General features: G+C 44.5%; 3 protein-coding genes across 11 annotated transcripts in view; 1 reads left to right on the plus strand and 2 right to left on the minus strand.

Moving 5' to 3' along the window:
* Positions 1-903: 903 nt before the first annotated feature.
* Positions 904-21,064, minus strand: Hcls1 (hematopoietic cell-specific Lyn substrate 1). 2 transcript variants are annotated; one of them, XM_046457982.2, is made up of 15 exons: positions 20,911-21,044; positions 18,600-18,817; positions 17,492-17,575; positions 16,872-16,945; positions 9,399-9,528; positions 7,978-8,088; positions 5,616-5,670; positions 5,200-5,310; positions 4,501-4,556; positions 3,814-3,883; positions 3,036-3,247; positions 2,553-2,657; positions 1,924-2,131; positions 1,704-1,775; positions 904-1,523 (listed from the first exon to the last, which is right to left on the minus strand). In XM_046457982.2, exons 2-15 carry the CDS (start codon positions 18,741-18,743, stop codon positions 1,387-1,389), a joined length of 1,569 nt encoding a protein of 522 aa, XP_046313938.1. In that variant the 5' UTR covers positions 18,744-18,817; positions 20,911-21,044; the 3' UTR covers positions 904-1,386. The 2 variants fall into 2 exon arrangements, with proteins under 2 accessions (XP_046313938.1, XP_046313939.1); XM_046457983.2 differs by lacking the exon at positions 18,600-18,817 and having other exon boundaries at positions 20,911-21,064.
* On the plus strand, positions 12,728-13,458 carry LOC124101811 (porimin-like). Its single transcript, XM_046457984.1, has one exon. It carries the CDS (start codon positions 12,871-12,873, stop codon positions 13,441-13,443), a length of 573 nt encoding a protein of 190 aa, XP_046313940.1. The 5' UTR covers positions 12,728-12,870; the 3' UTR covers positions 13,444-13,458.
* Positions 21,065-23,759: 2,695 nt separating the features above from the next.
* Golgb1 (golgin B1) overlaps positions 23,760-26,423 on the minus strand; it is a 68,739-nt gene continuing 66,075 nt past the window's right edge. For all 8 annotated transcript variants that reach the window (XM_046457800.2, XM_058583490.1, XM_058583489.1 and 5 more), the window contains 2 exons: positions 24,493-24,598; positions 23,760-24,255 (listed from right to left, as the gene is read on the minus strand). In XM_046457800.2, coding sequence (XP_046313756.1) covers positions 24,121-24,255; positions 24,493-24,598 — 241 coding nt within the window. In that variant the 3' untranslated portion in view covers positions 23,760-24,120. The remainder of the gene's footprint in view (positions 24,256-24,492; positions 24,599-26,423) is intronic.

Below are 26,423 nucleotides of genomic sequence, written 5' to 3' on the forward strand. Positions count from 1 at the left end.
ATTTGCTGGCATAGAAGTCATTATCAAAACTAAGGATCGTGTGTCTTGAAGAAAAGTCAAGAACAAGTTTGAAGCATGCAGCTCTCTAGGTGCCCCCGCAGCTCACCAATTCTGATGAAGTCCTGGAGCAACTGTGGATCTCAGCCACTAATCCTAGTTCCTCCTCCTCCTCCACCCCAATGCCTTCTCCCTCTGTGAAAGCTGGACTCAACTTGGATGCTGGTAACAGCATAGATTCTATGTCCTATCAACCAAAGATCATCTACACCAAATACCCCACTTTGTGCCCTCAAATCTTCTGTCTCTGACCTTTGCTGAGGCTGAGCACAGTAGTCTGGGGCTGAGAAAAACCCATCTTGCCCTGACCTTTGAATTTCTCTCATCCCATGGTTTGCTTGGCGATTCACTTTTTGTCCACAATGGCCGTCCACATGTCCTTACCCTCTTTCCTATCTGCCTCGGCTCTGGGCCATTCAGAAGTTTCATGTACTTCCTCCATCCAGCCTGCTACAAGGAGGCCACTGTCTCTGGATCTAAATCCTCTTCAGCCTCACTACAATTTGTTTTCCTTTCCTTTCTCCTGCTTTCTATCCTCTAGATTGAGCTTCTTCCTCTACAAACACCACATGGAAAGAGTGTGTCGTTACTCCCAGGCAGGTGGCTGGCCTGGCACAACTGCTAAAGCTGGTAGAAGTTGATACCACCTTAACGTGGATACCACCTGGCCCCCTGTCATCCCACCTTACCACCATTCTCAAGATCACCTGTTTTGGACCGGGTGTAAGGGAATAGGAAAATGCCTCGCCCTTGAATCTAGAGTGCTAGGAATAGGCAGTGTTAAGAGTGGGTCTTCTGGATGTGCCTGGAAGGGGGTGGGAAATTTAGAGCCATGAGAGCCAGGACTGCACAAGAAGTTTTATTTTCCTCAGCACAGAGGTGCACAGTAGTCCCACTTTATTTCCAACTTTAGGACTGAACAGAAAAAAATCTCAGAAATATCTCCGAAGGAAAGAAAAGTGGGCAAAAACACAACCATGTAGAATAGACCCACCTTCTCAGGTAAGCAAACCAGGAAGCCCAGTGCTTACAGGGAATAGATCAGAGTTGGGGGTGTCATTATAGGGGGCATTACTGGGGAAGAAGGCAGGACCACAATGTAAACATCCATGAGCTATTCCAGGACACAGAGGACACTGAGGGGAAGGAAACCTCCTTCCTCATGCTGTTTCGGCCTGAAGCCCTAATGAAACAGGAGAGGGAAGTCTGTCCAGAACCTCAGGTAACCCAAGACTTCCTGTTAGGCACTTGCAGCAGGAATGGGGATGGGATGGAGGCAGAGCCACTTTGGACATGGGGAGTCACAGCTGTAGTAGATAGTGAGGTCAGTCACTGGAGGAGCTTGACATAATTTGCAGGGAAGAGTCCAAAGTGGCCGTGGCAACGTCCCCGCCACCAGCCCTCATCCACCATCTCAATGTCAGTAATGATGTCATCCGGATCAAAGGAAAGCTCATCACTTCCCTCTGGGGAGGAAATGGAGGGGATATTAGGATGGTCAAACAGGAATCCTGCCATCTCTCCCTGAACTTACTCCCAGGAAAGAGGCCTGGCCTTTGTCTTGGTGGCAAGACTGGGCCTTTCCCTGACCCCCAGAATCCATCCCCTTCCTGTGTATCAGAGGTCTCAGGCCACTCCCAACCTACCTCCTTGGTAGTCATACAGGGCAACAGCTGAGATCCCCATAGCCCCAGCCCCAGCTGGGCTGCCTGATGGTCCTGCATGATGAGAAATATACACATGGTCTCACCAACAAGGAGAAGGCAGAGACAGATCCTCCTGGGCAGTGGGGAAACGCATCCTCCTCTTCTCCCACACCTGACAAAACTGAGGAGTTGCTTCTCCCCCTAACCATACCCCACTCACCAGCCAGGGTGGAGGGAACACAGGGATCCTCAGGCTCCAGCACATCCTCATAGTCCCCCTCTGGATCATTATCCTGCTCCTGCTTGTCCATCTCCCCAACATCCTCATAGTCATTCTCAGGCTCAGGCTCTGCTTCATATATTGGCTCTTCCACCACCTGGAAGCCTTCTGGAGTTCTAGGAGGCAGAGCTGGGGGCTCCTCATAGTCCTGAGAAAAGACAATGTGGAGCAGGGTCACTTGCACTCACCAGGAGGAGTCAGTGGAGACCCCACCTGCACCACCACAGTCTGTCATCCATCTTCATCCTGCAACCTCCTTCCATACCCAGTCACTCAGAACACCTACCAAGAAACAACAGGAGGGGAATGTAAAAGGAATAAAGGCAGGAAAGTGGAAGGCAAGTCAGAGCCTTTGGAAGCCCAGGGAAACTCTGAAGCAAAAGCACATCGTTGGGATAGCATAAGATAAGCAGCTGTCCTAGTTTGTCCAGGATTGGGAATCTTCCAGAATGCAGGACTTTTCACCACTCAAACCAGAACTCCACCTGGGACTCCAGGTGAAGCAGGGTGTTTGGCCACCCTATGCAACCCACCTCCCTGGGGCAGAGAGTCCTCGGGGCCCTGCTTACCTCCGGGGGACTCTGCCTCATGGGCAGGGAAGGCACTGGGTGTTCTCTGCTAGTTCTCACAGGCTCGGGCTCTGGTGCTGGATGACTCTGTGCTGGAGGCCAGGCCTACGGAGAACGAGCACCCACCACCTTCACTCACAATCACCAGGCACACCCGTCCTGCTCTCTGCCAATCCAACTAGAACTCATTGCTCAAGATGAGCCCCAGCCTGAACTGGCTCCTTCCTCTTGGATGACTGGCTGCAGTGGCTGGTGGCCTGCCCTTCATTGTACTACATATATCTTAGTGTTCACTTGTTTGTTTTCTGATGTTTCTGACATACGAGTATCAACTACACAGATGACTGAATCTTCCTGGGGACAGGAACAGGACTCTGCCTACACAGGGAAGACCCAGGCCTTATTTTCTTGCCATCCTTTGGACCCCTCAGGTTCTGTCTGGGAAAGAGATTCCAGGCGAGGATCCTAGAGGGCCAGGCTCACCTCTGAGGAGATTTTCTTGGGCAATGGGGCTGGCGCTGCTGGCTCTTCTGCGGGAGCCACTGGCTGCTGAGCCTCTTGTCTCATCTTCACCACAGCCTTGCGCTCCTGTTGCTGCCTGGCCACCTGCTGTGCCTTCTCCTCTTCCTCCTGCTTCCTCTTCTCCTCAGCCATGGACTCAAATTTTGCCTTCAGCCCACGGGCACCACTGGAAGCTGTACACAGGCAAGAAGAATTAGGGTTGACATGGACGGGGAGTGGAGGAAAGGGTGGCGTTTGAAGGAAGAAGAGGAATCAGTTTTAGATATCCAGAAGAGAAGATGGAGAGGGGACTCATGGAGGGAGAGAGAAAGAGGTGGTGATGGAGGAACAGAGGGGTACAGGAGGATGGTTTGGACTCAAAGCCCAGATTTCCATCTAGCCATTCGGTGTGACCTCAGACTCTTGTCCTTTCTAAATTATAAGCCTTGGTTCCCTCAGTAGCTCACTCTCCTCAAACATGTATGCCCTCTAGCCACCAGCATCTTCTGCCCATCCCAAGCTCCTACCCCTGCATACCCTTCCCAAGTACTTCTCCCTCCCTCCCCCTGTGTTCTCTGCCCCCAGTTCCCTCCCTAATGCCACTCTATCACTTGACCTGGTTTTTCTAGGAGACAGATCTGGGAATATGAAGCTAGGGATCAAGCCTCCCTCAGATAACCTCTGCAGTTAAAGGCATGCAGGAGATAGACTGCGGAGGAGAAAGAGGAAGTTGACGATCATAGAGGAAACTGAGACTCACCGGCTTCTACGGGTGTCGTCTTCTTATAAGCTGTGGTTGGGGCCTCCATCTCATTGAAGCCAACAGCACTCTGTAAATTGGGATAACAGTTTGTGCAGGTGGGGAGGGACAGGATGGCAGTGACTCAGAAGGCAGTACTGGAGATTGGGCCCACTGTAGGAAGTAGCCCTTAACCATGTGGGTCTTAACACTAGTACAAGGTCCTATTATTATTTTGTGGCAGAGAGAGTTCTAAACAGGTAGGTTTGGTGGCTCCCTTTGAAAGCTTAGTGTACTTTGGATCACATGTCTTGAGCCTAGAATGCAGCAGGGTCCCTGGCCAATGCAGAAGGAGCTAGTGCATGGAACAACAGTGACGTGGACTAGGAAGAGATAAAAAGGAGTGGGTTAAGCAATGCCAAGCAATCCACGAAACTGCACAACTAACACCACCTTTCCCTAGGATTCGTTTCTCCTCTGTCTCTCCTTGCTGCACTCCACTGTCTTCGCTTAAAGCTCAAACAGGTTGTGACCTCATGTCCATCAGATGCTGAAGGCAGTCAATGGGGAGGGCAGGATCCCAGCAGGACAGGCTCAGAGCACCAGCATCACTGTCCCAACCTTCTCCCCACTTTGCTTTGAACTCTTCTCTCTACTTCCCTACACGTAGGGGACCCTTCTCAGGACACTGGTGTTCTGGCGCGTTACCTTATCCACTCGGTCCTTCTGGATTCCATACTGACCACCAAAGCCCTTGGCGTAATCTGTGGGACAGGAAGTTCTGAGAGTCACTATAGGAGATTAAAATGCTGGAGATAGGTGGGGAAATGGAGCCGTGGGAAGAAGGACCAGAAGACAGGAATGTGGGACACAGAGACACAAGAGGAAATGTGAGATTCAGAGGATAGAGAGAGGCATGGGTGGGAAAAGAGGGGAAAGGATGGGGGGAAAAGTTCAGAGAGAATGGAGAAGAGAGAAATGGAAACAGGGAAACAAAATTAAAGAAGTTTCAAAATAATGGGAAACAAAACAAACAAAAAAGGAAAAAACAAGGAGAGCTCTCCAGCTACCACTGCACGGATCCAGGGAAGAGAAAGACTATGAGGCAGAAGGGGATGAGAGACACATAGCCAAGCCACTGTGTGGCCATCGCCCAGCCTGTCTCCATCCCTTCCCCAGTGACCCCTTCTCTTTGGCCTCCCTCCTCAGCTCTGCTCCTAATCTTGTGTTGTCTTCTCTACCCCTGCATGTCTCCCCTCCTCCACCCACTTACTCTCCACCCCACCCCACCTGTCTTCTCTGCACATCAGCCCCTCCACATCCGGGGCCCCTGGAGCCACTTCCAGACAGAATGGAAGGAGATCTCTGTCCTTCTCCGTGACCTCTCTCTTCTCAGCCCCAACTCACCTCTCTGGGACTCGTGTTTCTCCGTCTCTCCCTTGTAGTCATATCCCAGAGCTGCTTTGTCCCGTTTATCCGTCTCCACCCCATAACGGCCACCAAAGCCTCGAGAGTAGTCTAGGGTTGAAAGGGCAGTCTGTTAAATCTTAGAGACTTAAAATTCAAGGATAACTCTAGAATAAAGGAATCAAATAGTTTACTTTCAGACTGTTACAAGAAAAAAGAATGAAAGAAAACTTCATCAGTCTCATAGAAAGCAGTGAAGGGGACAGAGAGAACAAGCACACAGTAGAATTAAAGAGTGGGTAGTGGGTAGTGGGCCGGGAGTCCTGGAGCAGGGACACTGGCAGCAGCTGTTGGGAGGTGAAGTCCGTGGAGGAGCCAGCCGGGCAGGTAGGCAAGGCGGGAGTGCAGGTCCTTACCTTTCTGAGATGTGTGTTTCTCCACTTCTCCTTTGTAATCAAAGCCCACTGCTGACTGCAGAGAAATGGACAGAGAACTGTTAGCGTCCGAACTGTCAGTTTTCCTCTCCCTGGCTTTCCGTTACTCTAGGTTCAGCCCCAAAGGTAGATTATGGGGGCTCAGGGCTGTGATGGGGCTTTAACCTAGAAACAGAATCCCTACAGGCTGGTGCCTGGCAGTGTTCTACCGAGCAGTGAGCACGGGCTCTGCACACAGACAGCTCTAGATCCAACCCCGCTTCCCCTATTCATAGTTGGTTAGCTTTAGACATGCTCCTTAATAGGACTGCGCACTGGTCTCTAATATAACATGAAGAGTAGAACACCTGCTTTACCCATCTCCACTATAAAATGCAAGAAAGGCTCCCTCTTCATTTAGAATAATATGACAAAAAATGGAACAAGGTATATACATGAGTCTGCATTTAGTCACTCTCTAAATTTAGTGTATTTCTTCCTGAGAAATCCTCACAAAACTAAAATCAGATAATACGTATAAAAGTACCTTGTAAACCAGTATGCACATGAAAGAGATATTTATCCCGTTCTTGGTTGGTTATACTTGCCTCTCTTCTTTCATAACTCAGCAGTGAAACACAAAGATGCAGATTTTGGTGGGGGTGGGAAAAACCGGGAGAATCTGGATCTTGGCTGACCCCAGAGCTGGATGAACTGTCCAGGGGACCTAACATCACCTGGGGGCTGCATCCCCATTGCACAGTAACTGGGAGTCTGTAAGCAAGTCTAGGTTTTGCATTTCACGAACTAATTAGTAAAGTGTCCTTTCTTTATTTACATGACACACACACTGTTCAGGTGATTTCCCTTGTGGCTTGTAAAGCAGACAATAAGAGATTAGGCAAAGACACACAGGAGGGGAGCCAAATGGAACAGGAAATTCCATCCTGTTTATAGAACATTACAAGCTATGCCATTTATGCCTTCAAAAATCACCTTCTGCATTTCCCTTTTCTTTAGAGCAGGTTTTGAACTTTCCAAGATGTGTTTTGGCTTTCCCCTGCCTCTCTCCACCATGTAGACAGTCAATATTCTAGCACTTAGTTTTATGAATTCAGTCTCACATAATTAACAAATGCTGGAAATTAGAACAATACAACTGAGTTAGCTTGAAGATGTCCTCTCTCTGTGCAGCTGTAGGGAGTGCTGAAGGGAAGAGACACCAGCCTGCACCATGAAATAAAAGCTCAAAGAATCTCATTTAATAAGGCATGGAACAGAGAGCTTCAATGAATTAGCAAATTTCCTCTCCTGTCCACCTTGTCATCCTGTAATTGTACTATACTGGTATATATATATATATATATATATATATATATATATATATATATATATATTTTTTTTTTTTTTTTTCTTTTAAACTACTGTTTGGTACAAAGGAATCTCTGTAAATACCCAGACTTCAGAGATTGAAGCTAAATCCTGTGAAAAGTACCCTTCACCTCTGAAAATCATTTCGATCCTAAATAATTGCTTTTCTAGATTATTTGTTGTCATGGTAATAATATTTAAGTTGACATCTCTGTTTTCCTGAAAGGCATGCGTTTTTAGAAGGTTTTGATGTTAGGCCAAAAGAAGAGCTTGGGAAAATTTCTCTTCATGTGTATAGGTATAATAAAAACCAATGACTTGCTGGGCTCGGTGGGGCATGCCTGTAATCCCAGCAGCTTAGGAGGCTGAGACAGGAGAATCGCGAGTTCAAAGCCAGCCTCAGCAATGGCTAGGCGCTGAACAACTCAATGAGACCATGTCTCTAAATAAAATAGAAAAATAGGACCGGGGATGTGGCTCAGTGATTGAATGCCCCTGAGTTCAATCCCTGGTACCAGTAAATAAATAAATAAAAGGACTGAGGATGTGGCTCATTGGTAAAGTGCCCCTGGGTTTAATCCCCAGTACCAGAAACCCAATCAAACAAATAAATTAAACATAAAATAAAGAAACAAAAACAAAACCAATGGCTTGAGGAATTCTTATTCAGAGAACTTGAGTCTTTGCCTCATTTATTTATTTTTTTGCAGTGATAGGAATGAAAAACCAGGCCTCACAAAGGCTGGGCAAGTGCTGTACCACTGTTATATCCAGCCCCTGCTGCATTTAAATGGATATCTTGGGGCTCAGCATGTGGCCTCCAACAGTGGCACCAAGGAACTTGCTGAGGGAGTTCATGGGGACTACACCTGTGATGGTGCCACACCCAAATAGTATCTACTGCCTCCAATAGTGTGGCCTACATTTATGGGCAAGTATCAGCAGGTCCCCCATGGTTTAAGGAGGACAGTGCGGGGAGCAAGTCACTGCTTACCTTGTCTGCCCTGTCCCTCTCAACTCCGAATTTGCCCCCAAAGCCTTTGGCAGCATCAGTCTGCGAAGAGTGCTTCTCCACCTCAGCAACATACTCATGGCCCACGGCACTCTGAGAACAATCAAGAATGGAAGGATGAAATGGTCAAAATGACCTTGAAACCATAGATACAGGGATGCAATATCCATTGCATGTCAGAACACCAGAAAGTCCACGCTGGATCAGTCCTGCAGCCTCTGAGAGCGGTGCTGAGGAGTACCGGATGAGGGCAGGGGGCCTTTCCTGGCCTTGCACATCCCTGATTCTTCCCTGTACCACCAGGGAGCCATCACCTAGAAGACTCCTGGAGGCTGGGCAGGGAGCCAGAGGACAGAGCTGGGTAGGAGGAGCAGTGTTCAAACCAGAAACAAAAAGATCTAAAACAAGGGCCTTGTGCATCAAAACAATAATGAAGTAAATTCTTAACTTTTCTCCAACATTTAATGTGTAATATATGTACAAAAAGATCACTAAATATACAGTAAAGAAACAATAAAAGAAGTTGAACAAAGACATAATATATAGACATTTAAAATAAATAAATGATTCTAAAACCTATTTTCCCCTTCTCCTCTTGTGCACACTTGTGGGAGACCAACCTCCCACGTGATTGAGTTAACTCCCCTATTGGGTGATGTGGCGTCAGGCACCCATGCTGCTAGACTGTCCCGCTCTTCTAGGGTTCGAGTGACTGTCTTTGTGCCCAGGCTGTGTCTTCCTACAGCCCCATGGGTGGAGCTATGCTCACTTCTTCTTTTGTAATATAACCCCTGGCCCTGTTTAGGATAGAATCTTCCATGGAAGTGCCTGTGTGTGTCCCCTTCTCTTACTGTGTCCTTGGGTGTGGCCTACCCAGATGTCAGTTAACCTGCTGACAGTGGACATCATGAAGATAGACTCAGCCCCCTGAAATCTGACCCCTGGCCTCATTTGAATAGCTTCTCCTCAATAAAAGGGGTCAGCACATGCTCTCTCTCTTTCCCTGTGGACCCTTAAGTTCAGAGGAGCCATCACAGCAACCCCAAAGAAAAAGGTATTTGTGTCTCTTGTGTGGTTATTTTGTGCAGCCCAATTAGCCCAGTTTAACTGGAGTGAACCCTGTGTGTTTTAGTCGCGAACAGAAACCCGGCACACCCTCTCTTGTTGATGCAGGAGTGACAGTGTGCCTCTGGCTGCCATTCTAATATTTGGCCTCTATTTTCCACTATCTATATCTTAGGTGTTAAGATAAGGAAAAAAAATGATAAAAATTACATGCAGACATTCTATTTTTTAAAGCCTAAGTGGGAACTGTACTTTTGAACAAATTTAAACCATGAAACCAACAAATTAGTCTATTTTATTTTATTTTTTTAAAAACAAATCTCTCCCTTGCAACTCACCTTGTCCATTCGGTCTCTTTCCACTCCAAACCGACCACCATAGCCATGGGACGCTTTGGGCCCTGATTCCATTTCTTTTTTCTTGAGAACATCATGCTCCTCCGACACTTTGCTCCTCAGCTGGTGAATGCTGGAAGCAACCACATGATCGAGATTCACCCAGCATAGGGAGATCAGTGAACCCATCCTCCCAGAAAAGTGGAAATCCTGAGGTCTGTTTATTTGTATCAATGACCCGAGTCCTCAAAATATGCTAGTGATGGGTCTGGCAGTAAGAGATCAGTCTGACCTGTGCACAATACCCTGATTTAAACTCTCAGAAGCTCTCAGACTATTTCCTATAGTCTGTTATTTTGCTTATTAAAATAAGCTTCTGATCTTTAGTATCATTTTTTTTCATGTTCTTGAGCCTTAGATGATGATGGTGTCTATATTGTAATAACTGAGATGTCATCTTCCTCTCTGATTGGACCTACTTTCTGTCAATTAAGTGATCCATCTCAAGAAGCATAAAAATATTCATTGAAACATTGTGCACAACAGCAAAACAGCAAGAAAGTACATGACCAATAACTAAAAAATAGTTTAGAAAATTGAAACGTTAAGCTTCAATAGCATACTGGAAATCATTAAAAATGGTGCTTATAAAAGTGCAGCATTGGGTAAATTTATTTATACATTAGTATTGTGTGAATGTTTTTGTCAAGAATCAACATCTTCTGACCCTCTTCTCCCCACACCAGATAATTCCTGAGAAAACTAATACTAAACAAAAAAAAATAATAATATCCATTTATCCTTAACTGTTATAATAGTTTAGGGTTCAAATGATAGATTTGGGACATCCAGGGATTTGCCCCATCCCTAAGAGCAAGTGACATCCAGGGAGCCATCCTGTCTCTCCCTGAACACTCACTTCCATCTTTATAATGAAGGTGGCTGCAACACTTCAGAGGGTGGACATTCACCTTGGCCAATGGGTTTGGCCTGAGCATATGAAGCCATAGATCAGCACCAGCACCCTTAAGTGACAACAAGGATAATATATACTTGGGGCACATACAGGAACCCCTGGGGATTTTTAGAAACATTTGGGCAAGAGAACTCTAGGTAAGAAATTTGACCTTCTGCAGCAAGCAATGAAGATTTGAGGTATTGAGAGTGATGTCCCTGGTCCTTCACAAGCTCAGGACAAGAAGACACATTGGTTATAGGCAGAATGGCCATCTCACCGTGGAAATGCTCTTCTTTCATGGAAGAATAGATCCATCTGGTGGCCTTGTGGGATAATCCAGTGAAGGTCTTTTTAAAAAGCCTTTTCAGCTTTAGCCACAGTTAATTTTAGAAAGCTGGCTATAAACCAGATGAAATTAATCTAAGTGCTGGAAGAACCCTCTGTTCCCATGCCTCCTTTAAACCCTCTGGCAGCGTGACGGCAGAGGTCCCATGTTACTAGTTCAACAACACCAATGCTTTAGAACCTACTGTGTCAGAAAAGCTGTGGGATCCAAGAACAATTAAATCACCCTCCTGTGCTTCCCAACTGAAAGACTCAGATGAAGAATGAAGACAATGGGGCCAAACATTGCTTTCAATTAAGAAATATCCACTACGTTTTAATGAGCTTAGTGATTATTAAGAAGATCATAACTACATTACGTTGAAACAAGTTTTAAAAAAGGGATTAGAAAAATGATATTCAGAAACACCCACTTAATAGAAGACAGAGGCTAGCCAGGAGATTATGCCAATCAACAGATCATATCATTTGAATGAAAATATGACCAGAGGAAAATAACAACTTTTTATTAACCTATTTAGGATATAGCTGAATCCATTCTGAATAGGTCTTGATATAGCATTCCTTTATTCAATGATTATTAATTAAACAATTTTTGAGTGTGAGGTGCTGTTAGGTTCTGAGGACACAAAGATGATTAACGTATGGAAATACTGGGTCAGGTGCAAGAGTAGAGAGGAAAAATTATAATTCAATAACTCAATATGCCAAGTACATCTAAGAAACTTTTGACACACTCTCAGATATCCATTTAAAAATTTCAACTATGTTACATTAATAAAGCAATGAAGTTCATGGGAACCAAGCAAAATCCAGGACTTCAAAGATGAACTAAGAGAAAGAACAGAGCTTTGTTTTTTGGTTTTTTTTTAAACAAAATTAAAAGCACAAAGGTGAGTGGTTCTGTATGTATACTATGTTACTATATATTCTGTGATCATGTATGAAGGAATATCCATAAACAAAAATCTACTAGAACTATTAAATGACTTTGGCCATATCACAGGATACAAGGTAACTATGTCAAAATCAAGTTATTTCTTGGGCTGGGGATGTGGCTCAAGCGGTAGCACGCTTGCCTGGCATGCGTGCAGCCTGGGTCGATCCTCAGCACCACATACAAACAAAGATGTTGTGCCCATCAAAAACTAAAAAAAAAAAAAAAATAAATATTAAAATTCTCTCTTTCTCTCTCTCTTAAAAAAAATCAAGTTATTTCTATATACTAGCCATGGACATTTGGAAATTCAAAGCTAAAAATAAATATAATTATAGCCACATGAAATAATATGAAATATTTTAGGATAAATTTAAGAAGAAAGCGGGGCACAGTGGCACACACCAGTAATCCCAGAGACTCAGGAGGCTGACGCAGGAGGATTACAAATTCAAGGCCAACCTCAGCAATTTAGTGAGGCCCTAAGCAACCTAGCAAGACACTGTCTCCACAATCAATCAATCAATCAATAAGGCCTGAGATGTATTTCAGTGATAAAGTGCCTCTGGTTCAATCCCTAGAACAACAACAACAACAAAATTCCGCCCACAGAGTCAGACTGAGCTGAATTCAAATTATTATTTGTACATCCTTGGACAAATTATTAAACATCTAAACCTCTCTATTTACTTCTCTGTGAAATCAGGATAACAGCATGATCTATGATATAGTGTTGTTTGGGAAACGCATTTTGCGCGACACGTAACAGTTAATAAGTGTTGCCATGATTCTTAGGCCATAGCTGTGGCTCTTCATAGCATTCCTGTGAGGTAAACAGGGATGGTCTATTATTCCCAGTCACAAGGGGGAATAGAGACAGAGGGGTGACATAATTCTCTTCAATGCCCTGAGTCCCTTGGTAGCAGAGCAGGGAACAGTCCCTAGATCTTCAGGCTGCTTGTTTAGTACTCTTGGTACCACATCATTCTACGTTGCCAGTTGGAATAAAATGTCAGGGCATGACAGGGCCCCGCCCCGCGCAGCGCGCGACGCCGCCTCAGGCCCGGCTCCGGCGCCCTATTTGGTCATTCAGGGTACAGGAGGCGGCCGTGGAGTTGTGCGCGGCGGAAGGGGACGCGGGGCGGGCTCGGGTGCGCAGAAGAAACGCTTTCTCCGCTACCTCGGCTCCCGGCACGTTTGGGACCCACGAGGCCGCCGCATCCTGCTTTGGAACAATGGGACTCGGCGCGCGAGGTGTTCGGGCCGCGCTGCTCCTGGGGGTGCTGCAGGTGCTGGCGCTGCCGGGGGCCGCCGCGGACAGCTCAGCTCCGGCGGAGTCTCCCAGTGTGCTTCTGCAGAACTCCAGTGCTAACTCCCTAGCAGATAGTATGCATAACAACTATACATCTGAATCTAACAGCAGCACCACTGTGAAACCATCACCAACTTCAGTTTCCTTGGCCTCAAAAAATGTGACATATGTCACCATCAAACCAGTAATGACTTCTAAAATGGCAACACCAGGGTTCTCAACAAATACGACTTCCACTACTTTAAAGTCAACATCCAAAGCAACAAGTGTTTCACAGAACGTATCCCAGATGTCAACATCTATGACAACCACAACTCAAAATAGTTTAGCGACATCATTAACAATCACAGCAACCATTCATTTTAATGAAAAATCAAAATTTGACACTGGCAGCTTTGTTGGTGGTATTGTGTTAACACTGAGCGTTTTATCTGTTCTTTACATTGGTTGCAAAATCTATTATTCAAGAAGAGGCATCCGATATAGAACAATGTAAGTTTTGATTGGCTATTTCTTCACATCTCTATTATGACAGATTGCCAGTCAGGCCAATGTTCATCTCAAGGATAGATTTATATTTTGTTACCTCCCTCTGCCCAAAGTAAATTGTTAACATAAAGCCTGCAATTACACTTGTAAATGAAAGCAGATGCATGTACCTATTAACTTAATTGTATCTTATTTTAACCAAAGTTTAGCCAATGATTTTTACTTTCTTCCTCCCCATGTCTCCTTCCTCTACTAGTCTCCCTTCTATTTTCATGTGATTCTTCATTTTTTGACACTAGGTATGATTTCATATAAAAGCAAATCAGACTTCTTGGTACATTAAAGAGGAATTACTTTGCTGGGTGCAGTGGCTCACCCCTATAATCCCAGCTACTTGGGAGACTGAGGTAGGAGGATTGCAAGTTCGAGGCCACCTGGGCAACTTGGAGAGGCTCCTTCTCAAAATAATAAGAGCTGGAATAGAGCTCAGTGGTAGAGCACCCCTGGGTTTAGTTCCCGATACCAAAAAAAAAAAAAAAAGTATTTTTACAAATGTATCTATTGATACTAAATGAATAGATGGAAAGTTTCTGAAACTTTCAGTTCATTGACAAAAGTGAATGTCATTTTGTAAATGAAAGTGGGATCTAGCAAATTCTGTTACTTAAAAATATTAAATTATTTTTAAATATTTAAATAAAAAATGACATGGTCAACATATCAAACTCAAAAAAAAAAAAAAAATGTCAGGGCATGACAAAGTGGACAGTGCTCCCGAGGCAGTGAGGATGGGACCTGACAACCAGACAGGTCTCAGGAAGCACCAGGAGCTGTGTCTGGTGTCATGCTGCTCAGGGTGCAGTGCACAAGCCCAACCACTTCTCTTCCACCATGAAATAAGAATAAAAATTGGGAGTATGTATTTAGAACCTTTCATAGCAATTTAACATAGCAATCAGATGTGTCAAATCTAAAAATTAAAATTGTGCTTTTTTCGAGGCTGGGGTTGTGGCTCAGCGGTAGAGCGCTCACCTAGCAGGCGTGGGGCCCTGTGTTCGATCCTCAGCACTACATAAAAATAAATGAATGGAATAAAGGTATTGTATCCAACTACAGCTAAAAACATATTTTAAAAATTGTACTTTTTTTTTCATGTCATTTTTTTCATTTTACAAAAATATCAGTCTGTGACAAATTTGAAAACAAGAGCAGACTAAAACCTGGTTCTTTCCCAAAGATAGTCTAAGAAACTCTTGTCTGGGAGTAGTGAGAATCCTTAGTGGTCAAGAGAAGAGACACCAAAATAGATTAGTGGGCAAGAGTGGAGAGGAAGGTGGAAAGGGCCACAGACTTTGGAAATCAGGCAGTTTCTTTATACAAAAGTTGGGGGACAGAGAGGAGCATTTGAGCAATTTTCTGAATTACCAAACCACTTCTTAAACTAAAGTTATTGAAGACAGACCTAAAAAGAAACACCGTGGCGTGGGAGATGGTGGTGAGATAGTGAGAACCAGCCACTTCCTCTTCCTGCTTTGAGTCATGTAAGCGCACAGTTACTCTTGGACTGAACCCCCCAAATCCCCCAGCTCCAAAGGCCTCAGTGATTCCCATCAGACAGTGAAGGTAGGCTTAGAGCACATAAGCCACAGAGAACCAGAGGGTTAGACACTGTATACTGGAATGTCCTCTAGAGGTCTTTTTTTGTCCAAATGAGAAAACTGACTATCAGAGAGGATAAGAGAGAGTCACCAGGCCTGTTACCAACAAAGATCAGGCTTTTGTAACTTGGTAGCCTGGATAAATGGGAGGTGAGTAAGTTTTTGTGGAAATATATCTAACATTTATTGCATTAGGTATAGATCCAGCTAGGTTAACAAGACATATGCATGGTTACCACATTGTATGACTTCAGTGGACGTCAGACAAAGTGATGTATTCAGTGAAGCTACAACTGCTTCCAGAATTGCCTGGTTTGTTTAAGAATGACATTCATTATAGCTTTGTAATTCAAAGCTATAATGTCTGCTTGTACAATCATGCACAGTACGGAATATTCTCAAACCACATAAACAAGTGCCAAGTTTTCTTAGTGTATTGCTTGAGTAACAAGGTCATCCACTGACATTTTTTGTTTTTCAGTGCTGGGAATTGAACCCTGGGCCTTGTGGATGCTAGACAAATGTTCTACCCACTCACACTTTTCTAAATCTAGGGGAAATGAGATTAAAACATTGCTACTAGATTGGGGGGGGATTAAAATGGAGCTGACAAAATTAATTTTGCCATTTTGTATGTAGTCGTTGGTTCTTTTTATTGTTGCTCTTGTTATGCTCTTTGTTGTGTTTACTTTGCCACTGGCCTTTGACACTCTATTCCTACCCAAAGCAGACAGTCCTGGTTAGATGGATCTGAATAATCCATGAAGGGAGGGGCTCTCTCAATCCTAATACACAATACATCCCACAGGAGCCTCTGGATATGTTCCCACGTTCCTTCTCTCTTCTGGTATCTTAATAGTAAAAGTGAATATTAGGCTATCACAGTCCGTAAAAGGTCATTGCTAAAATAGTTTTAATCATTACGTTTTTCCTATCACTCTTCTTTGTGTTACTAAACATGAGGCTTCTCACTTGTGCCAGGTAGACAAGTACAAATGTGTATTTTAAGTTATTTGGGCCAACCCTGGAAGCTCATATTGTCTTTTTAAATTTATTCTGAATTCTTCACCTTGATTTTACTGACTCCTTCTTAGCCCATCTGAACTCACCCTCTATTCTAAGTACACATTTATATTTATGTGAAGAGACAGATTGGTGATAACTAGATACCTAATGGGTAGTAGGAGGTAGAGAGACACTTCCTCTCTGAATCCCTGATGCCTGACTGAAGGAAGGCCGTTACTACAACAGACTCCCCTGGAGGAAGTAGCAGGGTCTTAGGTATAAAAGACTAATTATAAGGTCAGGGGGACAAGAGGAAAGAAATGAAATACACAATGACACATATAGAGACACACAAAGAATCTACAAAAAAAGGAAAAAACAAAAAAACTCCAAAAAACCCAAATATACACAGACATAAACTGGAGCAGTGGTGCACGACGGTAATCCCAGCTATTGGGAAGCTGATGGAGGAGGATCACAAGTTCCAAGACCAGCCTTGGACACATAGCAAGAACCTGTCTCAAAATTAAAATTTTAAAAAAGGGTTGGAATGTAGGTCAGTGGCAGAGCTCTTGCCTAAAATATGCAAAGCCCTGGGTTCTAATCCCCACTACTACAAAAAATAAATAAGCATTAACAACAACAACAAAAAAAACCACATACACAGACATGAACTATTTTTTTTCCCTCCCACATATTCCCCAGAGTTACTGAGATTGCTTTGAGCTCTTCACAAAATCCCCTTCCCTCTCCCAGTCCATTTGGCACCTACTTGATGTGCTCTTTGCGTCCAGAGCCCTCGATGGTCTTGGCTCCCCATCGTTGCTCCTTCTCAGAGATGTCATTCTACAAAAGAGCATTCAACAGAAGTGTTGGTGGGAAATGTGCCATGCCAAGAGGAGACACACCCACACTGCTACAAAGACCTCCCAGTTCCCTGTATCCGCTGCCTTCTTCGGTCAGGGTATCCCTACTACGTCTGGCCCCATGTAAAATTTAAACTGTTGAGTTTTGAAACCTTTATTCTTACTCTGGCTCCTTTGCCTGTTCTTCTTCAAGTCTCCTACAACATTTCAACCCACCTGTATCACACGGTTCTAACCCAAATCCTGGATCCTAGGCCAAAGGAGACTAGGTCTACCTGCTCCTCAACTTTAGCTTGGCCCATCAACCACACTGCAAAACCCATTCACACCTGTCTCCTTCCACCCTTCACACCAGCTATCAAACATGCCCTACTCATCCACCTGCTGTTCCACTGATCCTTCCCACTGTGAGGACTCAGTCCCACATCGTCCTTTTCTAAGTCTTCTCAAAGGTCGGAGAGTGGCTCACATGCATGCTCATCCCTCACCCTCTTAATCGTTCAAGAAAAACTATTTTCAAACTCACCACAAAGTCAGGGTCTGTGTCCCAGTCATCACCCTGGGTCTCCACGGAAACAGATACATCATGACCCACTACAGACTTCCACATCTGAAGGTGACAGAAAATGGGAATAATTGAGGATAAAAAAGAATTAGGAGAAGGAAAGACAAAAAGTCAATATTAAATAGCCCACCAACCTAGGTGCCCTAAACAGATGAATGGATAAAGAAAATGTGGTATATATACACAATGAAATATTACTCAGCCATAAAGAAGAATGAAATTATGGCATTTGCCAGTAAGAGGATGGAATTGGAGACAATCATGATGAGTGAAATAAGCCAGTCCCCCAAAAATCAAAGGCAGAGGGGCTGGGATTGTGGCTCAGTGGTAGAGTGCTCGCCTAGCACAGGTGGGACCCGGGTTCGATCCACAGTACCACATAAAAAATAAAGGCATTGTGTTGTGTCCATCTACACCTAAAAAATAAGTATTTTTTTTAAAAAAAATTTTAAAAATCAAAGGCAGAGTGTTCTCTCTAATATGTGGCTGCTAACTTACAACAAGGGAGGGGAAGACTAGAAGTTCATTGGACTAGAAAAAGGGGAATGAAAGGATGGGAGGGGGAATGGGAATAGAAAAGACAATAGAATGAATTGGGCATATCTTTCCTATCCTTATACACAGACCTAAGCTGGAGCTTATGTCTTACATGACCAGTGTAACTCAGCATCATATATTAACCACAATAATGGGGATCCTAGTTGGAACAAGGTATACTTATTCTATGTATGTATAATATGTCAAAAAATACTCTACTGTCATGTATATCTAGAAAGAACAAATTAAAAAAAAATTTTAAAAAGCCCAATGTTGGAGCTGGGGTTGTGTGGCTCAGCAGTAGAGCGCTCACCTAGGCTCTGGGTTTAATAAAAATAAAATAAAGGTATTATGTCCAACTAGAACTAAAAAAATAAACATTTTTAAAAAAAAATCCCAATGTTTCCTGCCATTCTTTTCCTAGAAGAAAATAGGAGCTAAGACAAAGCAGATGAAAGTTTTAGGAAGGTACTTCTGTGCAGGTAGAGGATATGGGGTTTATTTAAGACAAGCTAACGTGGCTTGGGCTCACCTTCTCTGGAGAGAAATTCTCATGGGTGTAGGTAACATTAAATGTCCTGGGTGTCAAAACAGCTGGACTCTTCACTTGTGTCCAGAGGTCAGCCAGGCAGTGGCTTACAGAGTGGTAATCAGTGAGGGAAGCTATGACATCCATCAAATTATGCTGCCATTTCACTCTGATATTACATGACTCCTTTCACACGACCCAAACATAAACTAGTCCAGCTCCTGGAGAAATGAAAATCTTGTGTCTACAACCTGATTAATTAATTATTTTGAGAATATTTTTTTCTACCATCAATGCAAGAGCTGTGCTGAGACTGGTCACTGCACAGCTGTGGGTAGTCAGAAGGGTCAAGCAGCTGGAATTCCTGTATTGAACAATGCATGGGGAAGCACTATTTACTGGGAATAAATCTTTACTACTGAGTTTTAAAAAAAGTTTGATAATATTTCTAAAGAATATAAGGGATTCAAAATTAGCGTGTAATAAATCCTTTATCTTAAACATTAGGAGATATTTGATTTTTATCAACTAAATAACCATGAAAGAGATAATCTGGAGAAGACTAGTTTGAAAGGATTCCAAGGTGTTGTTCTGCGGGGGCAGCCCCAGTGTACCCTTGAGCCTTGCCAACTGTGCTGGAGGAAGAGCTAGAGTTGCTCTGCATTTGTGGGCTCCTGGATCTTGGTGTGAAGAGGTCATAATAGACAACGTCCACCTGCTCTGGTGGCCACTGAGGTTTCTTGACCCTCTTGTTAGCTGGCAACTTCCCTGCCCATCCTTCCCTTTTCAGACACCTCTTCCCACTGGTGGCCTCCCCCCGCGCCTCTTCACTGTCTCTCTTTACAACTGACCACTCCTAGAGCTCTCCTGTCTCTCCACCTCTACCTTCAGACTCTCCAGCTTCTGTGTCCACTTGGAAACATCATCCTTCTCTTTGAAAACCTGCTCAGGGGAAATTCCAGATAGTGTGGCTATAGAATTGCCACAGGGGAGACTGGAAATGAGAGAATGAGTCATCCTAGCTGCGGGATGTGTCACCACCAAGAGCGGCTAGGCCTTCCCTGCTGGGGCAACAGCTGTGGATGAGGGGTGGGGACAGGTAAACAAGACCCGTCATCCTACATTCTTATAATTCCTATGGCTGGTTCCTGGGCTGCTCTGCAACAAAAGGACCTCACATAGAAAACTGAAAGGAGAAGTCTCTGAAATATTCATGAGTAATAAGGAAGCAGTGAGGACCGATAGTCTCCTCCTCTTTCCCCCTCCTCTGAGGCCTCACCCTGACTCTCATCACCCTCCCACCTTCACCCATTTTTCACTTTTTGGTTGTAGATGCACACAAAACCTTTACTTATGTATGTAAGTATGTAGGTATGTGTTTTTATGTGGCACTGAGGATTGAACCTAGTGCCTCACTCATGCTAGGCCAGTGCTCTACAACTGAGCCACACCCTCAGCTCCATTGAAATAAAGTTTCTGATACAGAGAAAACTTAATATCCTTTCCCTACTGCCCAGAAATCAGAAAGATAGGAGTTGCTATATAGAAGTGGGAGTCTAGGGTGAGCTGGTGAGACATGGAGCCCAGGCACGGTCGAAGCTTCACTGTGAGGCTCTTACAGTAGCATCAGTGAAGCACAAGGACAATGGCAAGGGAATCGCCATAGAGGACGTACAGGGGGCTGGACTAGGAAATTCACAGAGAGGATCTTAAATAATCTGGCAAACAACGGATTATTTCTGATTTCCTCCAAGGGAAAATAAACCCAGGGTTTAACCTAGGTAATCTGTAAAGTCCCCTTTGTTTCTGACACTCTGGGGTTCTGGGATCATAATCATAGAAACCAGCCTCAGCTGATCAGTCACCCTGCACTTGGCCCCATCAGCACTCGGTTCTCAGCACTAGTGTGCACTAGTGACTACTTCCTGATCTGTTACGTTTCCTCTGTGGGTTTCGTCTACCCACTAAACCATGGACTCTTCAAGTACAGTCTTTGTCTCCATCACCTGTGGATCCCCCTTCCAATTCAGTTTCTAGGAGCTGCAGCCCTTAGAGTGGCTTTGGATTGTCAGCAGAAACACTTTGCTGGGTCTGGGTCTTATTGGCTCCTGAAATCTGCTTCCTGGGCTGAAACCTTTCCCTTCTCTTTGCACACCCAGGTGCTCATTCTCCACCACCAGTGCACCCAGGCCTTCTGGCCATCAAAGTTTAACAGTAACCTTGTCCCTCAACAAGAACTGAGCACCAGGTAGATTCATCTTCCATTCTTGCCCTGTGTTCCCCAAGTCTCCCACCATTCGCTCAGAATACCCACCTCCACCAGCACAAGCGTTTGATCTGAGCTCCGGGCTCCTCACGTCCACACCCGGCGCCCTCTCTGAATGCTATAGCTTCAGGGTAAGAAACTGAGTGGCTGCTTCAGTTCCGTATTCAGGTTTCCTGTCATTTCCTGTCACCCTGTCCTCACAGCTACTTCCTGAAGTTTGAGTCAGTTCCTTCTGCTTTAGGCACTTAAATTAAAAGAGTTAAATTCTTTGGTCTTTTGCAAGGTTTTCAGGATCATGAGGCAATCACAAAAAATGCTGTTTTCATTCCAAGTTTGTAATTTCATCAGAGAAACAGACATTGAGCTGGAAAACCCATCAGGGAATGTCGTAGATCAGCATTTGTCCTGCATAGGTGGGCAGCTGCATTTGCAGTAGTAAAAGAATTCAGAGCATTTGATGTAGGCTGTAGTAACCAAGAAAGCCCTAAAGGGAAAAGTGATTTATATGTAGATTTTGAAGAGTTAAGATTTAAAAACTAACTCACTTCTGCATTACCCACAGCACTTCAAAGCGAGACCTATATAGTCCATGTCTAAATAAGAATTCATCAATTGACAGGAGAGAATAACTAACGAGGGGCAAGTCAAAGCATGGAGGGAGAAAGATTCCTGGTTGTTTGGGGGGCTGTGTGGAGTCGGAGCTCACCAGGAGGATTTGGTTTCAGAGAGAATTCTGAAAGAACCAGGTGGTATCATCTGATGGTAGGACTGTGCATCCAGATCAGCTGTTCTTCCCTTTCCTCTTGAAGTCACACTTGCTCAGGTAACTTGTTCTAATGAAATGTATCCTTTTCTATTTCAAGATCACTGCAAGTTTTGCTATGTTTTTTCTCTCATTGCCTGTCAAGGCAATCTACAATTCCCCAGAGTGGCTCCTTGGGCAGCCCGGTGAGTGGGGGGGCTGACAATGACAACATGAGTAGAATCCCAGTCATTGTGGGACTTCAAAAAATAACCCTTTGTTGTTTAACCACCGAAAAGTGGCGGGTGTTTATTATTGTATCCAATCTAGCCTCTCCTAAACTTGCTCACAGGTCATGGACTCCCCAAGGGGCCCAAGCAGGACTGGAATTGGTCCCCCATAGAGAAAAGGGCATCTCTGAATAAGGGGCAGAAAGTTTCTAAAGTCACTTCCAAATCTGAGATAAACTGGGTAGTTTTATTCATTTGTTCTCTCGTATTTATCATGGGGGCATGGAAACTATTTTAAGGACGAGTAAGTTTGTAGAAAGGGAAAAAAACTTTCATTTCATTTGGAATCCTAATGTAGTATCATAATTGGAACTAACAGACCAGATATTTGACACAACATATAGGAACACAGTTCTCTGAAGAAACCACAGAACTTACAGATGACACAAGAAAACCCATACCCCTCTGCAAATGTCTCAAGGTCATTCTTGATGATGTAGTGAGATGCAGCAGGCAGAAGTAGCCTGGGCTTTGAAACCAGATACACTAGGCTCCATTAACCTAGCTAATGTATCTTTAGAAAGGGCTCTAGCTTTTCCCAAGTAGCAACTTTATATAAAAACATAATAATATGCCCACCTGACCTGCTTTGTGCTATTAAACTCTCCTCCCACTACTCCCACCCAGAGGCATCTCTAGGGGCCTAATGTTTTCAAGAGTTCTTCTAAGACAGTATAGAACATGAACAGTCTAATGAATTCAATATCCTAAGACCTAGCTTTCTTGGTTCAGTATTAGGACTGGGGTCCAGCAGCTAAGGCTAGAAGGATGCTTGCAGCCATTACTGATGTTGGTCAGTGAGGAGGAAGCCTGAGTATGTAGAGCTTTTTAGACATGTAACCATTTCTGTGCAGCCCATTCCTTCTTCCCCTCTCTTCCGTCCCCCATTCCCAGTGTACAAACACTAGGTATGTAAACAACCATGTTCATACATTCACATGCACACACAAAACTACTCAGTCTGAAAATAATTTTATTTTACAATTATTCAGGAAAGTTCCTGGGATGCTGTGACCAAGATTAAATCACCACAGAGCAAAGATTGTGAACAGATTAGTGATCCCTCCAGTCTCCTCTCTTCCATAGGTAGGGAGAATAGGCAGGGGACATATCTTGAATATAATAAGAGAATCACAAACTGGTGAGGGTGTGTGAGGAGAGAGAGGTGGTAGAGAACAGGCACAGATGGAATTTCCCCTGGCTGTCGTTCTTAGGTCTGGTTTTAAATATTTTATCTCTCTATATTCTCTTTCCTCTTGCCTGAGCCCTCTGGTCCACAGAGGTAGGTGAGTATGGGGCTGGGAAACTGGAATAACTGTTGCCAAGAGCACTGGAGCTGAGTGCTCCAAGAGGTGCAGTGTGGGCATCACGCTAGTCAGCCCTGGGCTGGAAGTCAATGCCCCACCCTGCACTGGCCCCTGCTGGCCCCTGGGCATATCTCAGGGTCCATAACTGAAGCACATACGAGTAACTGGAATGATAAGAATCTGAACACTGGTGTCCACAGCCAGTTCTTCTTGCCTTTCAGGGAAAGGTATCAGCCACTTAATACATTGTATAAATACATTACTATGGAGGCCAGTCAGTTAATCTACGTGTGATCAAGGGCATAGACAATGGGTGCTGTCCTTATAGTCGAGGACCACAACTTTCCCTCCGGTGGAAGAACAGTCAGGGGAAAAGATGCTGTCCCCTTCCCCATGATAAGTCCCTGAGGAGTTCTTCAGCTCCCATCCTATTCAGCAAGACATCTAATCACATTTCTATGAGGCTATTTGTTTATTCCCTAGAACTGTTTACTTTCCCCCTGAAGCAGGAAAAAATATAGACAAATGAAACAAAAAGAGCTATCAATCAAAATAATATTGAAATTCAAATTATTAGGTTTATTAGGACCATTCTCTTGACTTGGTTGAAAGACATGTCTCAGTATCTCATAGGACCATAGAACATCAGGACCTGCAAAACTCTGAACCAACCAACTGTGAGGCGTCTCAGATTAAGCAGAGTGTTTGGGCCCTGGGCAGTAGAAGAAAGCAGACTCTCCAGTCCCCGAAGTTCCAACCTGTCCTCATTCCACCTCTGTTTTTACAGGCACTTTTCTTGGAGAGGTGGAGAGATGATCTGTAAATGGGAAGACTGTTCCACTGGAATAGATAATTATGGCAATAGAGGTGACAGACTTCCAAGTTCTGAGGGGTACGGTCCAAAAAGTGACAACTAAGTTTATAGGTGTCCTGTGAAACACAGAACAAGTAGAACATGAATCATCAGAAAGTAGATGGCTGCCAACAGTGGCACTCGGGTTCGTGAATGACAGAGTGACCGCAGGACCCGCTTCCATCCAGCACCACTCCGAGTCTGAAAGAAAAACCTGACAGTCAGAGAGTTTCATCATAAAGGGCTGCGTTCTTTTCCCTTCCCCTTTAATCATGCAAGTTGGCAAATTCCACCAGGGTCCTCTAAGTCTTCTGCACCCTCTAGTTTTAGAGACGTCACCTGCTCAGGGGCTAGTCTTCTATATACTCTCTGCTTGACTCTGGACCCTCAACACTGGCAGCCCTGAGAGCACACCCTCTCTGCGTTGTCCCTTCTTACCCTTCGACAGCTGTTGCTCGTGATATCTATTAAGAATGACTGCTCCTGAGTGCCACATGAGCCAATGATAGGAGTCCGGGGAGAATCCCATTCGTTGTGTTCCAGCCTGTGTAAGGAAAAAGAGGCACAGTATGGGTTCACAGCACGAGAGGCTGGTTGGGGAAGTCTTCCTGGTCACCAACAGCCAGAGGTAGCACAGGGGATCTCAGCAAAGGCTGCTCTGCAGTGCCTGGCTCCAGAGTAGTAAAGGTGATACTAACTACCAGGAGTCGACTGTCTACTATGTACCAAGTGCTGGCTCAGATGCTTTGGAGTTGGTGGAGTGACCTGCCCCTGGGAACACAACCAGCAAGCAGTGGAACCAGAATCCAATATCCAGTTTTTGTTTTTGTTTTTTCCACTACACACATCTGATTCAGAGAAACTTATCATATTTTCTTTTTCGCTTATTAAAGGCTAAGAGGCAAAAGCATATTAAATTTTCTGTGAGGTTCTTCAAATTAAATTGCACTGGCAGCCTCTACTGCTTCCGGCTTCATTTTTGCTGATTTGCTTATTTATTTCATACTGGAACTTCTCCATTTAAGGAAGAAGCTGCCATCAGTCACCCAAAGGTCTCTTGAGGAAAACGAGAATTGTGGTGAGAGCACATCTGATCAAGCATCTGCCTGTTAACTGGGTGGGCGGGAGGGAATGCTGCTCTCCTCATGCTTCTTCTTCCTGGGGGATACCTATCACAGCTCACACTCTTCTCCAGGAGACAAGGAATACCTGAATCTGATCTGTGAGTTTGGAAAGAGATCCTGAGCATGCGCAGCCTCGCTCCCCCCCACCACCGCCACCTGCTTTCCTCTTGAGCCCCAGGCTGACTGCAGAATACACCTTCTGTATGTTTGATCCTCCATGAAGTATGTTTCTCTGAGGCAGCCTTGACCTGGAACTGAATGTTCTATTACTCTGGAGGCAAGTCAGTTAGGCTGAGGGAGGATGGGATGTCTGTAGGTATTATTGAACCAACAGTGTGGGCTGCTTTTCAACTGCAAGGCCACCTAGTTCCCCATGCACTACAGAGTACACGTGTATGGTCCCTAAGACTTTAAAGTACTTGGCCAAGGTGGTAAGCACTTAATTAGCTATCCCAATCTCCATTCTACATCACAGCCAAAGAGGGAACTATGAGGGGCTGGGCTTGGATTATGCAGCTCATCCACAGGCTCAGGAGTCACCCTGTGCTATGCAGTCTCAAGTTGCCTTGGGTAGGTAAATTACACATTAGGGGGATCCACCTCCACATGGGCCAGGTCTTACAGGTCTAAGCAATTCCACAGCAAGTAGAAGAGAAATAGCTATAGGTGAAAGGCCTGAAAATGCTGGGCAGAGACAGCAAGACAACACAAAGCTGTGCTGTGCCTCCACAGAGCCACCTTTAAAGCTGCACACCAAGGCCCACATGGAAGCTAATATGCTGAGTGGGAAAAAAAGGGATTTCAAATAAGACCCGCTCCCTGGGCTGCCTCTTCTGACACTTAAGCTTTGCAAGAAGGCATTTGAACACAAATACAATGAATTTCCACCCCAGTTAACAGGCAGATGCTTGATCAGATATAACATAACCCCAGACATAACACAAGAGCCTACTTTTAATGTTTCTTTCCACATAAAAGGACTTCCAGCGACAAATACTTGTAGTCACTTCACCCTCTTATGCATAGTGATTCTCTCAACTAGTGAGCTGGTAATAACGAATACGGGTTCCGTAGTCCCATCCTTTCCAATCACATATTGTGAAAATTATTCCCAAGAAGCACAATTCATTCTGTGATTCCAATGTTTTGAGTATGGCAAGAGCAGAATCTTCTACAGAGAAAGTTTAGTCTGTGACTGGGAGAGGAAGTGCAGGCTTAGGAAGTATCATTTGCTAATAAAGTTAT

This window comes from Marmota monax, unplaced genomic scaffold (assembly GCF_021218885.2).
Source record: "Marmota monax isolate L192 unplaced genomic scaffold, Marmota_monax_Labrador192_F-V1.1 WCK01_AAM20220418_F8-fsc00052, whole genome shotgun sequence".
NCBI classification, from domain to species: Eukaryota; Metazoa; Chordata; class Mammalia; order Rodentia; family Sciuridae; genus Marmota; species Marmota monax.